The 17,869-nt window shown below is 36.2% G+C and overlaps 1 protein-coding gene across 1 annotated transcript in view; it reads left to right on the forward strand.

Moving 5' to 3' along the window:
• Positions 1-17,591, forward strand: part of IYD (iodotyrosine deiodinase) — a 33,725-nt gene extending 16,134 nt beyond the window's left edge. The window contains exons 2-5 of the mRNA XM_074187813.1: positions 5,768-5,959; positions 9,584-9,743; positions 12,654-12,810; positions 15,537-17,591. Coding sequence (XP_074043914.1) covers positions 5,768-5,959; positions 9,584-9,743; positions 12,654-12,810; positions 15,537-15,719 — 692 coding nt within the window. The 3' untranslated portion in view covers positions 15,720-17,591. The remainder of the gene's footprint in view (positions 1-5,767; positions 5,960-9,583; positions 9,744-12,653; positions 12,811-15,536) is intronic.
• The last annotated feature ends 278 nt before the right edge of the window (positions 17,592-17,869 follow it).

The following is a 17,869-nucleotide window of genomic DNA, read 5'->3' on the forward strand; positions in this document are numbered from 1 at the left end:
TCTTAAAGTTTGTTGATTAGGTACTAACATTGAGATAACCAGATAGAAAAGACACAGGTGTAGTCAACATTGTAGGAGACAGGCCTTACACAGCAGACTGCATTTTATAACCCTTAGTTAAAGGTTAAGAGACTAACTTCTGATCAGTAAAATATAGATCAAGAAATATTAATTCCATCTTAAAGAATTTCATACTATACAGTGTCTGAGCTGAATTTGGACTATCTTCCTGACTCGATCCAGTCTTTAGACATTGAGTCATTTAGCTGCCTCTTTTTTACTACTTATATAACCTTGGGCAAATTATTTAACCTCTTTGAGACTCAGTTTTCTTATTTGTAAAATGAAAAGGGTTGGCTTAGAGAATCTCTAAAATAACTCCCAGGTCCATCTTTATAGAAGTAATTCAATAGCTACTGCTATTAGACAAGCTTAAGTTCCCCAAGTCATACACATAACTCCTTTCCACAGAGCTGGAAGGTTGAATATCAGTTAGCTACTATTCCAACTAGATCTGTATCTTAAAGAAATTTTTTAAAAAAGGAAAAGGATATATATATATATATATATATATATATATATAATATACAAAATATTTATGAATTGCCCATCCCCTAAACAAGTTGCAATACATGACTGTGATAGAACACTTTTATGCTATAAGGAAATAATGATCAGGATGGTTTCAGAAAATAATCTGGAAAGACATATGAATTTATACAAAATGAAGTAAGCATAACTAAGAGAAAATTGTACATAGTAGCAGTAATATTGAATGATGATCTACAATGAATGACATAGCTTTTCTAGAAATACAAAATGATCCATGACAGGATCTATAAGTCAAGTACTTATGATGAAAAATGTTATCCACCTCTAGAAAAAGAACTATGAAATTTGAATGCAATTCAAGACCTTTTTTCTTTCTTTCTTCCTTCTTTCTTTCCCTTCCTTGCTTCTTTTCTTTGTTTCTTTCTTTGAATCCTACATTGCATACATTCTTTGAGTCATACATTACTGAGATATTCCCAAAGCAGAGATTAAAGACAGAGAAGCAGATTTATAGACACTGATGACTGACAAATTTGAATCTTCCTCTGCAGTGATGGTTCACATTTATATGGTTTTTTAAGAGTGTATAAACTTAACATAAATCTGAGTTCATTTCCTTGACAAGAGGCAGCCTGGTATAGCAGTTTTAGTGCTGATCTAGAAGTTGGGACCCTGATGCTTTCTTTTTTCCCTCTCTTTCATTTTCCCTCCCTTTTCCTTCCTCCCTTCCTCCCTCCCTCTCCTCCCTCCCTTTTCCTTCCTTCCTTCCTTCCTTCCTTCCTTCCTTCCTTCCTTCCTTCCTGCTTTCTTTTGCAATGTAAGTAATATAGAAATGTTTTGCATAATTTCACATATATGATTGATATCAAATTGCTTGCCATCTCAAGGAGGGAAGATGGATGGGAAGAAGGGATTGAATTTGGAACTTGATTTTTTTTAAAGGACATTAAAATTCTTTTTAGATTTGATTAAGAAATAGTTAATGAAATTTAAAAAATATATTGCAGAAAAACTAACTACTAATTCCTCAGTCATCTCCACCCATCTACTCTTTCTCACGAATGAGCACCAGGGTATTAACCTTGATCTGCCCCAACTGCAGTCTCCCCACTCCACTCCACCCCAATCCCTGGTCCTGCTTGACCTGCATAAGATCCCTGCAAAAAAACCACTGGATTAGACCAGTTTAGGTGCTCGAATCTACCAGGTGTCCCACTGCACCTGACTTGAGTCTGTGTTCTCTTACTGGCTCTTTTTATTTTGAATATTTCCCCTCAATCACATTGATCTGCTTTACTTTCTGCAGATTTTGCCTTATATTCTATGCTTCCTTGGGATTCCTCTAGAACCTCATTCACACTGCATTGAGACAATGGCTTGTAGGGTTCCTTTGCAATATAAATCCAGAACTTAATGTTGAATTCTTAGATTTTCATTCATAAAAGCCACATGTGTAAGGTCTGTTATTTTATTTAGGTTCCTTTCAATGTGCGAATATCCTACAGATCAGTTTGATTTATAAAGTATATATATATAGTATGTATATATGTATACATATATATGTATGTATATCAAAACTCACTTAAGAAAGTGTTTGGTGGGTTTGTTAATCTATTTCTTGTCACATACATTAATTTGATTTTCAGACCTTTATTTTTTTTTTATTTTTTTAGGGTTTTTTTGCAAGGCAGTGGGGTTAAGTGGCCACACAGCTAGGCAATTATTAAGTGTCTGAGGAGGCCGGATTTGAACTCAGGTACTCCTGACTCCAGGACCAGTGCTCTATCCATTGTGCCACCTACCTGCCCCTAGACCTTTATTCTTGAAAAAATAAGTAAGGCCTTTGATGTTTTTGGGATACCGAAAATCCGTTTACACAGTTGACAAGGGTCAAGGTTTTTGCATTTCAAAATATCTATTATTGACCCAATTAGTAACTAGAAAGGGGATAGGTTTTTATTACCACTCCCCTGTCACACCTATATACCCTTGTAACTTAGTAACTTTGTGTTCAAATTGAATTTGAGAGTTTCATGCCAAGGTTTCCATTAGCATCCAGATGAAAAATAAGTGCTTTCTTTTTCATATATTTTAGCAGAATTTGCAGGCCTGATAACATTTTATATTCCTTAGCTAGCGAGTTGAAGCCTAAGAAAGGAAAAGCTATATAAATTGTTTATCCAATAAAGGAATCTTTAAATTGAAAGATTTGTAGGTATAATACAATGTTCCTCCAAATAAGAGATAATTAAAGATTTTTCTCTTATTTTTTCCTGCTGCATGATAATTGGTTAACATGTAACACATGAAACAAATTATTCAACTTTTTCTCCAACAGTAAGTCTCTCTCCTGAAATTTTTTGAAATGTCCACATTGAGTTCAAATAATTTAATCTCATTTTCCCCTCATTTTGAATTATTGTTTATGGATTAGTTATTAAAAATAGAAATAGGGCTGTTTTAAAATTGATTTTGCAATTGAAATCAAGAAAACTAAGAAAACAAGGTAGTCACCTATCTCTAAGGGATTAAAGTCCCATTCCATTTGGACTTTGCTTATTAGAAATTTCATTTTATGGGGCGACTAAGTGGTGCAGTGGATAGAGCACAGGCCCTGGAGTCAGGAGTACCTGAGTTCAAATCTGGCCTCAGACATTTAATAATTACGTAGCTGTATGGTCTTGGGCAAGCCACTTAACCCCACTTGCCTTGCAAAAATCTAAAAAAAAAAAAAAGAAATTTCATTTTATTTTTAAAAATGCTTACTATTGCCAACCTGCCACTATTTGATAGGTTTGGCTTCCATTTTATCACAGAAGTCAGATCATTGCTTCATGGATATATTATGATATGGCTGCTTTTATTTTGCTTTTGGCTTTATTTTTATCATTGTTGTATTACCAAAATTAAGGGTCTTTTTAACTCTTTCAGAAGTTTATTGTTTAGTATTACAGATGTGAATTTATACTTTGACCCCCTTGATCAAAATTTTATAGATTCCCTTTCATTACTTCATACTTAAAATCACTTACTCCTTTGGCATATGAGAAGGGTTTAGTAGCAAAAGGTTGACATATGGCACAAATGGCATATTTATGAAATTTATGAAATTTGCAGATGACACAGATGACACTGACTCTAAATTGGACAGAGTAAGGAACTAAACAATCTTTGGCAAGCTGTAACATTGAGCTAAATCCAGTAAGATGAATTTCAATAGAGATAAATTGGGTCTTATACTTGGGGATCAAGTATCAACTGCTCAGAGATAAACTAGAGGAGAAATGATCAAGGCAGCAATGTTAATAAGATCTAGGCATTTGATTGGGTTTTGAGATCAATATGAGTCAGTAGTGAAAGGTGGTAGTCTAAAAAGTTGGTGGGCTGTATGGAGAGTCATAGCTTCTAGGTATAATAAGGCATTAGTTTCTCTGTACTCTCCTCTGGCAAGACTATCTAGAGTGTGATGTTCACTTGTGGACATCAGAGTTTAAGTCAATAACTTAGTTAATAATTATTTATTTGAGTCTCTGCTAAGTTCTGGGGATATAAAGGACAAAAGACAGGACTTGTCCTCAAGGAGACCATAATTGAATGGAAAAGACAATATATAAACAGTTATATACAAACAAGCTAAAGGCAGGATAAATTGGAAGTAGACCAGGAGGGAAAATATTAGAATTAAAGAGAAGTTGGGAAAGGTTTTTTGCAGAAGAAGGGCTTTTTAGATGGGACTTGAAGGAAGATAGGAGGCAGAGGCGAGAAGGGAGACTGTTTCAGACTTGGGTGGGGGGACAGGCAGAGAAAATAATGAACTGAGAGATTCTTGTGAGAACAGCAAGAAGGTTGGTGTCATTGGAGTGTAAGGTATAAGAAGACTGAAAAGGTAGAGAGGAGTCAGATTACTGAATACCAAATAAGATGATAAATAATTTTAGAAGGAATTTGGGAAAACTAGAAGGCAACTTGAAAGGGAAATAGCTAAACAAAATAGAATGGAATGGAATATTATTGTGCCTTAAGAAATGGTGAAATGGGCAATTCCAGACAAAACTGGAAAGCCTTTTATGAACTGATACAAAGTTAAATGAGCAGAACCAGGAGAAAAAAATGATAATATTATAGAAAAAACCAACAACTCAGAAAGACTGATTAATATGATGATAAATGGGTAGTCCAATGGAAGGAAGTTGAAATATACCATGTATCTCTCCTTTTTTTGTTGTTTTTACAAGGCAATGGGGTTAAATGACTTGACCAAGGTCATACAGCTAGGTAATTATTAAGTGTCTGAGGTCAGATTTGAACTCAGGTACTCCTGACTCTAGGGCCTGTGCTTTATCCATTGTGTCACCTAGATGCCCCCTATATCATGTATCTCTTGCCAGAGAAATAATGAACTTAATGAAAGACAGGGACAGCTATTTTTGGACATGGGACATGGACATTTGTTTTTTTTTAGATTATAAAAATATACATTGTGAGATTTAATTTTCTTTTAAAATTTGTTCAATGAGGAGGGGAGATAAAGTAATAAAAATAGTTTTGAATCAAAGACAATAAGAGAGAAACAGAGAGAAATTCAGAGAGAGAGAGAGAGAGAGAGAGAGAGAGAGAGAGAGAGAGAGAGAGAGAGAGAGAGAGAGAGAAGGCGCAGAGGAGGACAACCAAGATGGTGAAGATTTTTGAGTCTATATGATAGGTTTAAAGAACTCCAAATTTTATCCTGGATAAGTGAAGACCCTGGATGGTCATAGTAGCAGAATTTTTGACATCAAATCTATTATTCTATTCACTGCATAATTTGAAGAGGAAAAAGGAGGCACTGGCATCTAGGGAGCCTCAATAAAGACTTCCTGGAGGAAGTGACATTTGAGTTGAGCCTAGAAGGAAGTCTCTAAATAAAGAACTAAGAAAATACCTTCTATGCATGAGTAACAGTTCATACCAACAAAAATTATTTAAAAACTAAACGATAATCAGGAGGCGGAACGCCAAGATCAGGTAATAGTACTTAGGCTAGCACTAGCCATGTGACTTAGGGCAAGTCATTGAATTTTTCTGAGCTTCGGTTTTCTCGTCTGTGAAATAGTATTATAATGTTGCCTTTCCCCTTTTGTGAAGATAAAATGAGACCCTCTAGGTGAATCAGCTCTATAAACTATAAGTTGTTATAGAAATATAATTCTCAATACAGTTGTCACTTTATTTGCAGATGTGGATGAATCTTCTGATTCAGAAGAAAATCTTGAACATGTTCCATTCTCCAGTCCACACATTCCTGAAGATGAAATGATTAAGAGGTCCCAAGAATTTTATGAGCTTCTCAATCAGCGACGGTCTGTCAGGTTCATAAGTGATGAGCCTGTCCCAAGGCAGGTTATTGACAATGTCATCAAAACAGCAGGTATGAAACTATGCATCTGGGTCTCTTGAGGCTGCCAACCACAAGACTGATGTGGCTTATTGGAGAATTTGTGACTTTCAAACTCAGTTTATGAAGCATAGTGCTCTGTTTTGGCTGCATACATCCTTATCTGCCCTTGAGACACCATTTCAGGAAATTCTATGCTTTCCATTTCCAACAGTTTGTCTGTCTCTAAAGACACAACACACATCTTTATTTTTAATATTTTTATTTGTTTTTCCAACAAATGAAAATGGTAGTTTTCACCAATCATCTTTTACAAGGTTTTTAATTTTATATTTTTCTCCCTTCCTCCCTTTCCTTTCTCTTTGCTATGATAGAAAGCAACTTAATATAAGTTCTTCATATGTCATTATGCTAAACACAGATTCATATTAATTATTCTGTGAAAGGAGAGTCAAATCCAAATGGAAGGAAGAAAAATGACATAATACATAGCAATTTTTAAAAATTGAAGAGAGTAAGCTTTGGTGTGCATTTAAACTTTACAGTTCCCTCTCTAGAAATGGTTGATATTTTCTATCACAGAATTGTTTTTGACCATTGAGCTCCTGAAATGAAGTCCATCATGGTTGATCATCACCCCTTGTTGTTAGTGTGTTCAATGTTCTTCTGGTTCTGCTCATTTCATTCAGCATCAGTTCATGTAAGTCTTCCCAGGCTTTTCTGAAGTCCTGTCCCTCAAGATTTCTTATAGAACAGTAGTGTTCCAACACATTCATATACCATAGTAGCAACACACATCTTTTCAGATGACTGGGGTACAGATGTAGCAGTAACTCATAGACTTTTGTTAAATCCAAAGTTTCCTAGAGAACAAGTGCCTATTAAAAAAAAGTTGAAAAATCCAGATACACAGGAAGCTATCTTTTTCTGTTTTTTTCCTCCTGGAATTGATGTTATCCAGTGCATACCATGATCCTCTATTACAAATTGTGCTTAACTAGCCCATGTGAGTGAACAAATAAATAAATAAATTAAAAAAAAACAGCCAAGCAAACTAATTTTCAGTGTAAAAGATTCTGACCAAAGAAGAAAAAATATTTGAGAGTTACAGAAAGAGGAAGATTAATAATAAAATACTATTTTTTTAAATCATTCACATTCTAATTCATTTAGAGATTAATTTATTGCATGTTTGAATTCATTGTCTTTCTAAAAATGAAACTAGCAATAAAGAATAAACTTAGTTTCAGTTTAAAATGGATAGATCTTCACAAAAGTATTTATTTTGTATGGAGTCAGAGTCCTTCAATATAATTTGGTAGCAGGTCAAAGTGCTGGCTGGCTGGTCACACGTATCTGGTGAAATTTTTAAATCTTACTAAGGACACAAAAATGCCTTACCCTAGCTATCCTGCAGGCTTCTGGGGCTGCCAGCCAAGTGCTTGGGTTGAATAAAATTAAACTCAAAAAGGAGTACTAGGTTCAAGGCAAAAGATGAAATAATATAATCTCTGTCCTTGATGGTCCTTCAATCTACACATTATAAAACACATTCACAGAGGTTTTATTAACTTTCAAAATATTTTCTCTTACACTATCTCATTGATCTTCATGGTTTTCTTTATGTTGCACCCATTTTACAGCTAAGGAAACAGAAGCTTTACAGACTCCTCCAAGGTCACACAGCAGATCCAGGAGTCAAGACCTTATTTTTTTACTCCATGTGTGCTTTTCTCCACATGATGAGACATCTCTTTGAAATCTTCCATGTTGAGTCTCTCTTTGCTACAGATGGAGTTTTCTTTCAAATCTGAGGGAAATTGGACTTACTGAAATAAAAAGAAAAATGATATTCTTCTTATGTTTGGGAATACAAAGAAAAGTGCAGTGAAGAGCTTTAGAAACAAAGGGAATTCAAAATGGGAATGGCCTGAAATTCATGCTATTTGTACAGATTCTAATATGCATTTCCAAAGTAAGTTCTTACCTAAGCTAAGTACTCTTAAACATGAATATAAATGCCTGTCTCTTATCAGTGTGTGGTATTCTGAACATATATGAGACAAGTGATTAATAGAAGTTTCTACTCATTTTTCAATATTTATTCATTAATCAAATATTTATTAACTCTTGGAATAAGGGGAGATGGCATCACTCTGGCAGTCTTCTGACCTGAAGAACTCCAGAAACTGTCTATGGTCATGAGCCAGTGACCTGTTTAAATTTGACCATCAATGCTGGATACTGAGGCATTGCAGTAATTTTTTGAAGCTTATATATGCTTAGAAACTAAGGCACTGCAGATAACTAACCTACTGAATCTTATGTACCAGAATAAAGCAATAACAGTAATTTAAGCTTTCTTGTATTATCATCTCCATAACTAGATTAGAGTCTCCCTAAAGGAAAGGGTCATATACATAACCTAGTGCTTTGCACATAGGAGAAAATCTTTAAAGATTTATTGAACTATGTCCTGATTTTTATATGCTTCAGTGTCTTAAAGGCACAATTTTTTCCTTGGTTCTACCTTGAATTGAATTTATACTCTCTTTTAATAACTTTATGTTTTTTGCTGACTGTCAAGATGAAGGAACTTTTGGAACTTTTATGATATCAACAAATCAAACTGTCTTGCCCCCAAATAATTAAATAGGGGGTGGTAAATCATTGCAATCTCCAGAAGAAATGGTATTGGTTCTACTTGGCTATTGTAGAGGCATTTAAAATGAAGCTGATTGAGAAATTCAGAACTTTTATGAACTGATACAGAGTGAAGTAAGCAGAACCAAGAAACCAATTTATAAAATAATTTTAATAATGTTAAGTGGAAAGAACCACCAAAAGAAGACAGACTTGTGGAATTAAAATGACAAATCAGCTACAGAAAAGAAATGAGGATTTGCAACTCCCTCCATTCATTTGAGAGATGTAAAACTGGGAGTATGGAATAGCCATGTATGCTGACAGATACTTGGGTTTTAGTCAATGTATTTTCTTTGTCACAAGGGAAAGTTCATGAGGGTGTGGAGGTGAGGAAGATATCTAAAAATGATCAAACTCAAAACCATTTTAAAAAAGCATCAAATTTTAAAAAGCATGAACAAAACTTAAAATATGAAGTTATATTAAATAAAATGGTGCTGAATAAAATGGGCTGAAGCAGCAGGGAAAGGCAAAATTTGTCCTATCATTTTATATTTGAGATTTTAATCCTTGGTTTGGACATTCAGAATTTGATTTTTTTAACCTTCTTTCCTTCCTGGTGTTCTAGTATTTAGGTACTTTCATTGCCTCTGCCCAGGTTCAATTTCTCCTCAGGGAAATATAATTTGGGACATCTAGATAGCAAAATGGAAAGAGTGTTGGACTGAAGCAAGGAAGATTCATTTTCCTGAGTTCCAGTCTGTCCTCAGACACTGGCTGTGTGACCCTAAGCAAGTTATTTAACCCTGTTTGCTTCAGTTTCCTCATCTATAAAAAGACCTGGAGAAGGTAATGACAAACCATTCCAGTATCTTTGCCAAGAAAACTCCAAATAGGGTCATGAAGAATTGGTCACAACTCCAATGACTGAACAAGAAAATTCCTCTCTAATCCTCCTTCACAATCTTCTTCTGGGTTTTAATTTATTTATTTTAATTTACTGGTTTAAAGGAACAGCACCAAGTGGGGCACACACAGAGCCTTGGTCCTTTGTAGTTGTGCAAGATGAAGAAGTGAAACACAAGATTCGAATGATTATTGAGGATGAAGAGGAAGTAAATTACAAGAAAAGAATGGGAGATAAATGGGTTAATGATATAAAGAAACTAAGGTAAGAAATCCAATAGAATCAATAACAAGATTTTAAAACTTAATATGGCTCAGGTTCATCATTGACTATTATTGAAGGTAAAATGAGAAAAGCAACTACTTTTCTTCTTTGTGGAGGCTGGTGTCCATGGATATGAAATATTGTGTGTTCCATTGTATGGAACATTGGGTGATATGTTGGATAATTTTGCTAAATTGGCTTTCCTCTCTCTCTCTTCCTCTCTCTCTCTCCTTCCATCTTCCTCCTTCTCCTTCCTTCCTTCCTTCCTTCCTTCCTTCCTTCCTTCCTTCCTTCCTTCCTTCTCTCCCTCCTTCCCCTCTCCTCACTTCCCTACATCCCTTCTTTCTTCTTTCTCTCTCCTCTCTCCCTCCTATCTTTCCTTTGTTCCTTTCTTCCTTACCTTCCTTGCTTCTTTCCTTTCTACCTTTTTTGTCACAAAGGATAAATCATTGAATGGGGAACACAAAAATAAGTTGATAAAAATATTAAAAATTAAAAGACTGGGGATGCCAACATTAAATATCAATATAAACAATTAAGCTTGTTTAGTAACTGTTTATATTTAAATTAATTTCAATGCAGAAAGAATGATCATTTTTCAGTCACTTCCTCTAGGGTCCCCCTCAGAATTCTTTGGTTTGTCCATTTTTATTCTCCTTTCCTTTTCCTTGGTAGTAATTATGTGCTCCCTTCCTGTAGTTCAGGAAGGGAATTAGGGAATTTTTCCTGTTTCTACCTTTGAAGTGATCAGGGCAATTATGCTTCTCTTTTCTTTGGGTTTGGAGCAGAAGTATGTGAAGCACTTACCAGTGCCTGGCAGGAAAGTTGATTGCTTTGTTCTCCTGTGCAGAAGACCTTAAACACTGACCTTATACCAGAAGCTACTGATTCCTACCCATTTCTAAATATGCTTCCTCCACTGATGAGCCATAAACATTCCAAGCATAGACTTAAATGAACTGCCTCTCCCCAAACAGAAAGTGAAAACAAGAACAAGAAGCGTCAAGTGTTTGAAGCACTGGACCTTATCCCAAGGCACTTCGAGTCTTTCTTCCCTCAACTCTCAGAGGACTGCAGAAGTCAGAGGCTGGACCCATGTTGACTCAATTGGATCTGCTCTTGTTGTACACTCTAAAGACATCCAAACTTTCTCTAAAAACTCAAGATTTAATTTGTATTGTGTTATGAGATTCTTAAATGAGGCAGTGATATTGCTAATAGTGTATCTCATTAGTGGTTTATTTGTGAGAAGCAAGTTGAAAATCAAGTTTGATATTTTTCCTACAGTCCTAGTGGAGAGATTTGATATCCTGGTCAGGTTTAGCAAAGACATGGTAGAGAAAGCTTCATATTTTGTACTATGTTTTTTTTATCTTCTTGTATCTTTTTTTTGCAAGGCAATGGGGTTAAGTAGCTTGCCCAAGGCCACACAGCTAGGTAAATTAAGTGTCTGAGAGGTCGGATTTGAACTCAGGTACTCCTGACTTCAGGGCCGGAGCTCTATCCACTTCACCACCTAGCTGCCCCTTCTTGCATCTTTTCGATACAAGTTGTTGATGCCCACAAACTTCCTAAAGGCCGAGATTCCACATCAACCTCTTTCTAGTCTCATTTCTTTCCCATTTCTCCCTTTCATGAACTCTATGTTCCAGCCAATCTGACTAGTAGCCGGTCTCCCAGTTCTCTATGTTATGATCCTGAGCATTCAGGTGGACTACTCTGTATTTCTGGAACAGCACCTCTCATCTCTACCTTCTCAGTCTAAGAAGTGATCATGCAAGGACCACATAACTGTACCTAGGCAGCTAGATGGCACAGTGCATAGATTATAGGGACCTAGAGTTAGGAAAGCTTCAGACACTTACTAACAGTGATTCTGGCCAAATCACATATCTCTTTTACCTCAGTTTCCTGAACTATAGAGTGGATATAATAACAGTACCTACTTCTCTGAGTTGTGAGGATCCAATGAGATATTAGCAAAGCATTTAGAACAGTTGGCAGCTAAGTGGCTAAGTAGATGGAATTACAGATTTGAAATCAGGAAGACTCTCTTCCTCAGTTCAAACCTAACCTCAGACATTTTGTGTGACCCTGGGCAAGTCACTTAACCTTGTTTGCCTCAGTTTCCTCAACTATTATATGAACTGGAGAAGGAAATGACAAACCACTTTGCTAAGAAAACACACCAAGTGGGATCAGGAAGAATTGAAAATGACTGAAAAATGACTCAGTAACAACAGCACAGTGATAAAATTTGGTCCTAAGCAAGGCTTTGCTTGTCATCTTGCTTATTGATACTGACTTTACAGAATTGAATTAAGAAGGAATGTCTATGATTGAGATTAACAGGTAAGACTCTATGGAGGAAGGGATGGCTAGATCATGAAGGATGGATAAGATTTTGACAGGTAGAGTCTATGTAAAATTCTCTAAGAAAGTCCTCAGATGCACTAAGATTACACTGAACAATTTTCCTTTGAACAGTTGCTATATTATCAACATTGGTTAGAGAATGTAAAGATGACTGGTGGCAGTAACCAAAGAAAGAAGTATCTAAAAACTAGAGGTATTATGTTATGTTATGCTATGTTACTATTATATTGAATTGTTATTATATTGTAATAATCTAGGGCCTTTATTTCTTTTATCCTTGTGTACCTGAACAACAGAAAAAACTAAACTCGTTCCTAAAATTTTAATTGAGGGGCAGCTAGGTAGCACAGTTGATACACCAATCCTGAAGTCAGGAGGACCTGAGATTAAATCCCACCTCCAGCACTTGATACTTACTAGCTATGTAACCTTAAACCCCATTGCCTTGCAAAAATAAAAAATTAAATTTTAATTAAGTGATTTTTTTGAAGATAGTAAAAGAAAAAAACCCAACTACTTTTTTTTCCCTTTTAGAACCAATTGGATCAAAGAATACCTGGATACAGCCCCTTTTCTGATTCTCATTTTCAAAAAAATCTATGGCATAACTTCTAGTGGCAGAAAAAAGACTCATTACTATAATGAAATTAGCGTTTCTATTGCTTGTGGCATCCTCCTTGCTGCCTTGCAGGTATGTAGCCAATTCAGCATACCAAAAAGGGGGAGATATGGTATTTGGTGGTGGAAAAATGGAGATCTTCTGGGGATAAAGTGAAGGTTTTGCTTTAAAATTCCTATTGAACTTCAAACCCTATGGAGACTTGCAAGTATTTTTTCATTTTTTAAAAAAATTTTTCTCTGCATTTCTAAGCAAGGTAGCTCAAGTAGAAAATATATTTAGAAAAACTGTTTGAGTGGTTGTCATAGCCCTAAAACATAGCTGGAAATTTTTTTTTTGTATTAAAATTAGATACTGAATCAGAGAGGTAGTAGCACTTTGTGTCAGCCAACAAATATTATGAACTTACCATATACTAGGAACTGTCCAGAGCTGGAATGGTAACAACACAGTTCATGTCCTCAGGGATCATATTCTATTGGGAAATGACATTCACATGACTCTGTAATACAAAGTATATTTAGAGTAAATTGGTCGTAGTCTCAGGAAGGAGGCACTAGAATAAGAGGGACCCGATCAAATCTTTCACCCTCTGTGGTAAACATGTCTGAAGCACTTTGGAGTTTCAATTGAAATTTTCCCCCTCATATCTGGATTCATAATTGCCATTGGATCGAACTAAATGATTGGATGTGTCTCTGGAGAGATCACAGCAAAGTGTTCAGTAAGAGATCACAAGTGGAGAGATAAGTTTGAGTTACATTGCAATTGGAAGGACATTAGGATCATGAGTTTTGCTTTTTGCTTTTTAAATCATTTGCACAGTAGAACTTGGGTGATTTTAGGACCAGAATGAATCAGAAGTCTAGCCAGGACCTTCTCTGGTACTTTTTCATGGCAACCACCCCAAGGAGCCCATCTATCATTTCCCTCTTTGGACTGCCTCACTATTTCCTGTAATAATATCATCATCAAAATTTTCAAACTGATTGACCTTCGAAGAAGACATATAAAAATGGATCTTCCTCCATTCTTTGAGGTGGAGGACTAAGAGTATGGAACACTGTATTGACTTTACATCGATGCCAAACTTGGTTGATGTGTTGGTTAGTTTTGTTGAATTACTTTTCAAGTTCTCTTTTTTATTCCTTCTTATAAGCTTGAGATGACTGGGGCAGGGCAGGGAGGACATATAGTGGGAAATGTACATGATATAAAAATAAAAATTTATCAGTAAAATTTTCCTTTATAACATTTCAAGCAGGGAGGGACCTTGGAGGTCATTTTAAATCCCTTAACTTTAAAGATGAGGAAACTGAGTATGAGAGAATTAAATATCTTTCTTAATTTCATCCAGGCAATAAATCTCAGAGTTGGAATTCAAACCCCAATCTAGGATCTTTTGCACTATATCATGATAATATAAGAGAAACTTGTATGTTTTATTATTTATTTTGGTTTTGGCAAGGCAATGAAATTAAGTCACTTGCCCAAGGTCATACAGCTAGGTAATTATTAAGTGTCTGAGGCAAAGTTGAACTCAGGTCCTCTTCACTCCAGGGCTGGTGCTTTATCCTCTGCACTATGTTTAATTCTTTAAAAATAAATCCAAATTTGGGGCAGGTAGGTGGTGCAGTGGATAGAGCACCAGCCTTGGAGTCAGGAGTCCCTGAGTTCAAATCTGGCCTCAGACACATAATAATTACCTAGCTGTGTGGCCTTGGGCAAGCCACTTAACCCCATTTGCCTTGCAAAAAAAAAAAACACTAAAAAAAAATTCAAATTAGCCATGTCCTTGTGTTCTAGCATAGCTTTGAAGCCATGCCTGACTCTCACAGAGAAACATAAGAATCCTTCAATCGTCAGACATTGCACAAACCAGTGAAGGCCTCCCTTAATGGTTCAAGACTTGTGATATCTTTAGTTAGCATTGGATTACAATCTAAATCACAGATAACTTTCTTCCTCACCCCATTTCATTTTGCTGTTGAGTTTGCTGCCCTCTAGCTTTCAACAAGTCAATATTATGAATGGGCCTACTCTCACCTTTTTCTAGTGTTTATGAGAAGGAAGAAGGAAAAGATGGTTCCAGATAGCCCCCATCTGGACAAACCACGTATAGACTGCCTCTAGTCTTAAATTCTGTATGGGATAATAGCATCAGAGAAACTCTGTCATTTGAACTTAAACATTTTCAGGTGGCCATGAAGGTCTGTTGGATCCTATTGAATGTATAATTATGACTAGATAATTGCAAGCAAACATATAATTTTAGCCATATGACATTGTTTTTCATAATTTATTTTATCTGAGTTGGACTTTTCAAATATATATCCCTGGAAAATTATACCTTTCTTTTTCTTAAGCAAAAATATAAAATTAAGCTAGTTTTTCCACTCCTATAAAATATAAATTGGGATCAACTGGGTTCAAATATCACCTCAAATAGTTATTAGATGTGTAATCCTAGGGATTAGTCATTTAACCTCTTGGCATCTCATTTTCTTCATCTATAAAATATGGGATTAGACTCATTAGTTTCCAAATTTCTTTCCATCTCTAAAGTTATACATCATTATGCCTGTCACGCCTGGGGGTCCAGGGGAATAGGAAAGGGGCCAGTTATATATGACCACAGCAGGCAACCTTTAGTCTTTTTTGCCCATAGCTTCTAGGGATAGATGCTAGATTCCAAAGTCCAAGACTTGAAGATCCTAGAAAATACCTCAGGATTTAAAGGACCCTAAAAGAGAGGTTTTCCTTGGTGATTTAAGCATATGTGGCTCTTCTTATTTTAGAATGCAGGCCTTGTGACTGTCACGACTACCCCTCTAAACTGCGGACCTCGCCTGAGGACCCTGCTGGACCGCCCTGAAAACGAAAAGTTACTGATGCTCCTCCCTGTTGGATATCCCAGAAAGGATGCCACAGTTCCCAACTTAAAGCGAAAACCCTTGGAGGAGATCATGGTGGTTGTGTAGGCTGGAAGCTTCTCCCTTAACTCCCTGTCTTTCCTATTCTTTCCTTCCTCCCTTTCCTCTAAACTGCTCAGTGTAGATATTGATAACCTCTGATGCACTCCATTTCTCAGGGGTGACTCTCACAAGGGATAATAAATGCTCTAACCTCCCCAGCACTTTGGATCTGGTGATTCTTGAGATGATGGACAGTCTGATGAAGTGAACATACAACATTCCATTAAATGGCCCTTTGCTGTCATCCCTGCTTCAGAGTGGAATTCAAGACTGCCTTCACTTTCCCTGTTTATTTTATAAAGTCATCATCAGTTTTGTTGGCTAGATCAAAAAAATTACCAGATAATTCACTGAGTTTCTGGGAAATTAAGCTTTCAAACTGAAATAAATTTAGACTAGTCACACAGACTTTCCCCTTAAATCCTCATAGCTTTTAGTTAAGTGGATGGATACTTGTTTTTCCTTTTTTCATATGCCAATAAGAACTTTGCTATTATGAAATGGTACCATTGGGATGCAGAGTTTTTAATGTGCTCTATGGAGTTGGAAATATTTTCCACGTGTTCTTTTCTTGATGACTGCACACAGGTACTCAGTGAAGTAGAAATATCTGTTTACTAAGAATAGCTAAAAGCTAAATTCAAATAGCTCTTAGTATATGCTAGGAGCTGTGCTAAATGATTTACAACTGTTAACTCATTTGATCCTCATAATATCCTAGAAAATAGGTGATAGCATTATCTCTGTTTTAGACATGAAGAAACTGAGGCAAACAAATTAAATGACTTGCCCAAGGTCATAAACATAGTAAGAATCAGTAAGGCTCATGCGATCTCAAGCCTTCCTGACTCCAGGCCCAGAGCTCTAATCACTATAACACCTAGCTGGACCCCCATCCCAGCAGCTAAGCCATCCTGAGCTAATGACAGCACCCAGTACTTTATATAGGAAGTCATCTAGCCCTAGACTTCCTAACTACCTCATTTCTTTATACATTTTTAACTGATATGTTTTATTTTTACATTACCTTCATTTCTAAATATATCCCTTCCTCCTTTGCTACCCAGGGAACAGTTCTTGAAACAAAGATAAAAAAAAAGAGAGAAAAAAAGAGATTCTATACTAACAATTTACCTTGTGCATGTGTTATTTTTCACTTCCCTGAATCCATATTTCTGCAAAGAGGGAGACTGGTACACTTGCTCAATTCTTCTCCAAAGTCAACATGAGTCATTTGAAACCCCCCAAATTGTTGGTCTCATCATTTGCATTGTGGTATGACTTCCAGTTCAGTTCATTATCTTTTTAAAATTGTTTTCTACATGAAGGGTTAGGTACTTAGAATGATATAAAGATAATTACACACAGTCTTTGCTTCTAAGAAGGTTACACTTTAATAGAATGAGATCCTAGGATTTGCCCGAAGGGAAATGTTGTTGTTTAGTTGTGTTGGACTCTTTTTGCTCCCATTTGTCAAAGCTACTGGAGTGGTGGGCCATTTTCTTGCTCCAGTTTATTTTATAGATCAGGAAACTTGTCGTAAACAGGATTAAGTGACTTGCCCAGAGTCACACAGCTGGTGAATGTCTGAGGCCAGCTTTGAAATGGGGAAGATAACTTTTCCTGACTTTAAATCATTTAGTTCAATCCCCCCACCCCATTTTACAGATGAGGAAACTGAGGCTAAGAAGTGGTGATATGTCTGAGCTTGGGCTCTGATGCCAAATCAAGCCTCTATAATACAACTGTTTCTTCTGTACACAAACATCTGTATACTTTGAAATAAAATTTCAGAGAGACAGAGAGAGAGAATGGGAGAGAGAGAGAGAGAGAGAGAGAGAGAGAGAGAGAGAGAGAGAGAGAGAGAGAGAGAGAGAATTTCCAGCCTAGGAATTAGGAAAGGAAAAGAAATCAGAAAATTTCTTATCATGTCACTTAACCTTCTCAGGCCTCAGTTTCCTCATTTGTAAAATAAAGGGATTGGGTTAGATGACTTCTAAGGTTCTTACTAGTTCTGGATCTATGATCTCATGTTCTTGGGAATCAGTGTTGTGCAATGTAGCAAACACTGTTCTTGGAGTCAGAACACATCTCTCTTCTTTTTCTCCCTTTGAGCCCTTGAGCAAACTGGTTGACCTTCCTGGTCTCAGCCTCCT

The sequence above is a fragment of the Macrotis lagotis genome, chromosome 5 (genome assembly GCF_037893015.1).
Source record: "Macrotis lagotis isolate mMagLag1 chromosome 5, bilby.v1.9.chrom.fasta, whole genome shotgun sequence".
NCBI lineage: Eukaryota > Metazoa > Chordata > Mammalia > Peramelemorphia > Peramelidae > Macrotis > Macrotis lagotis.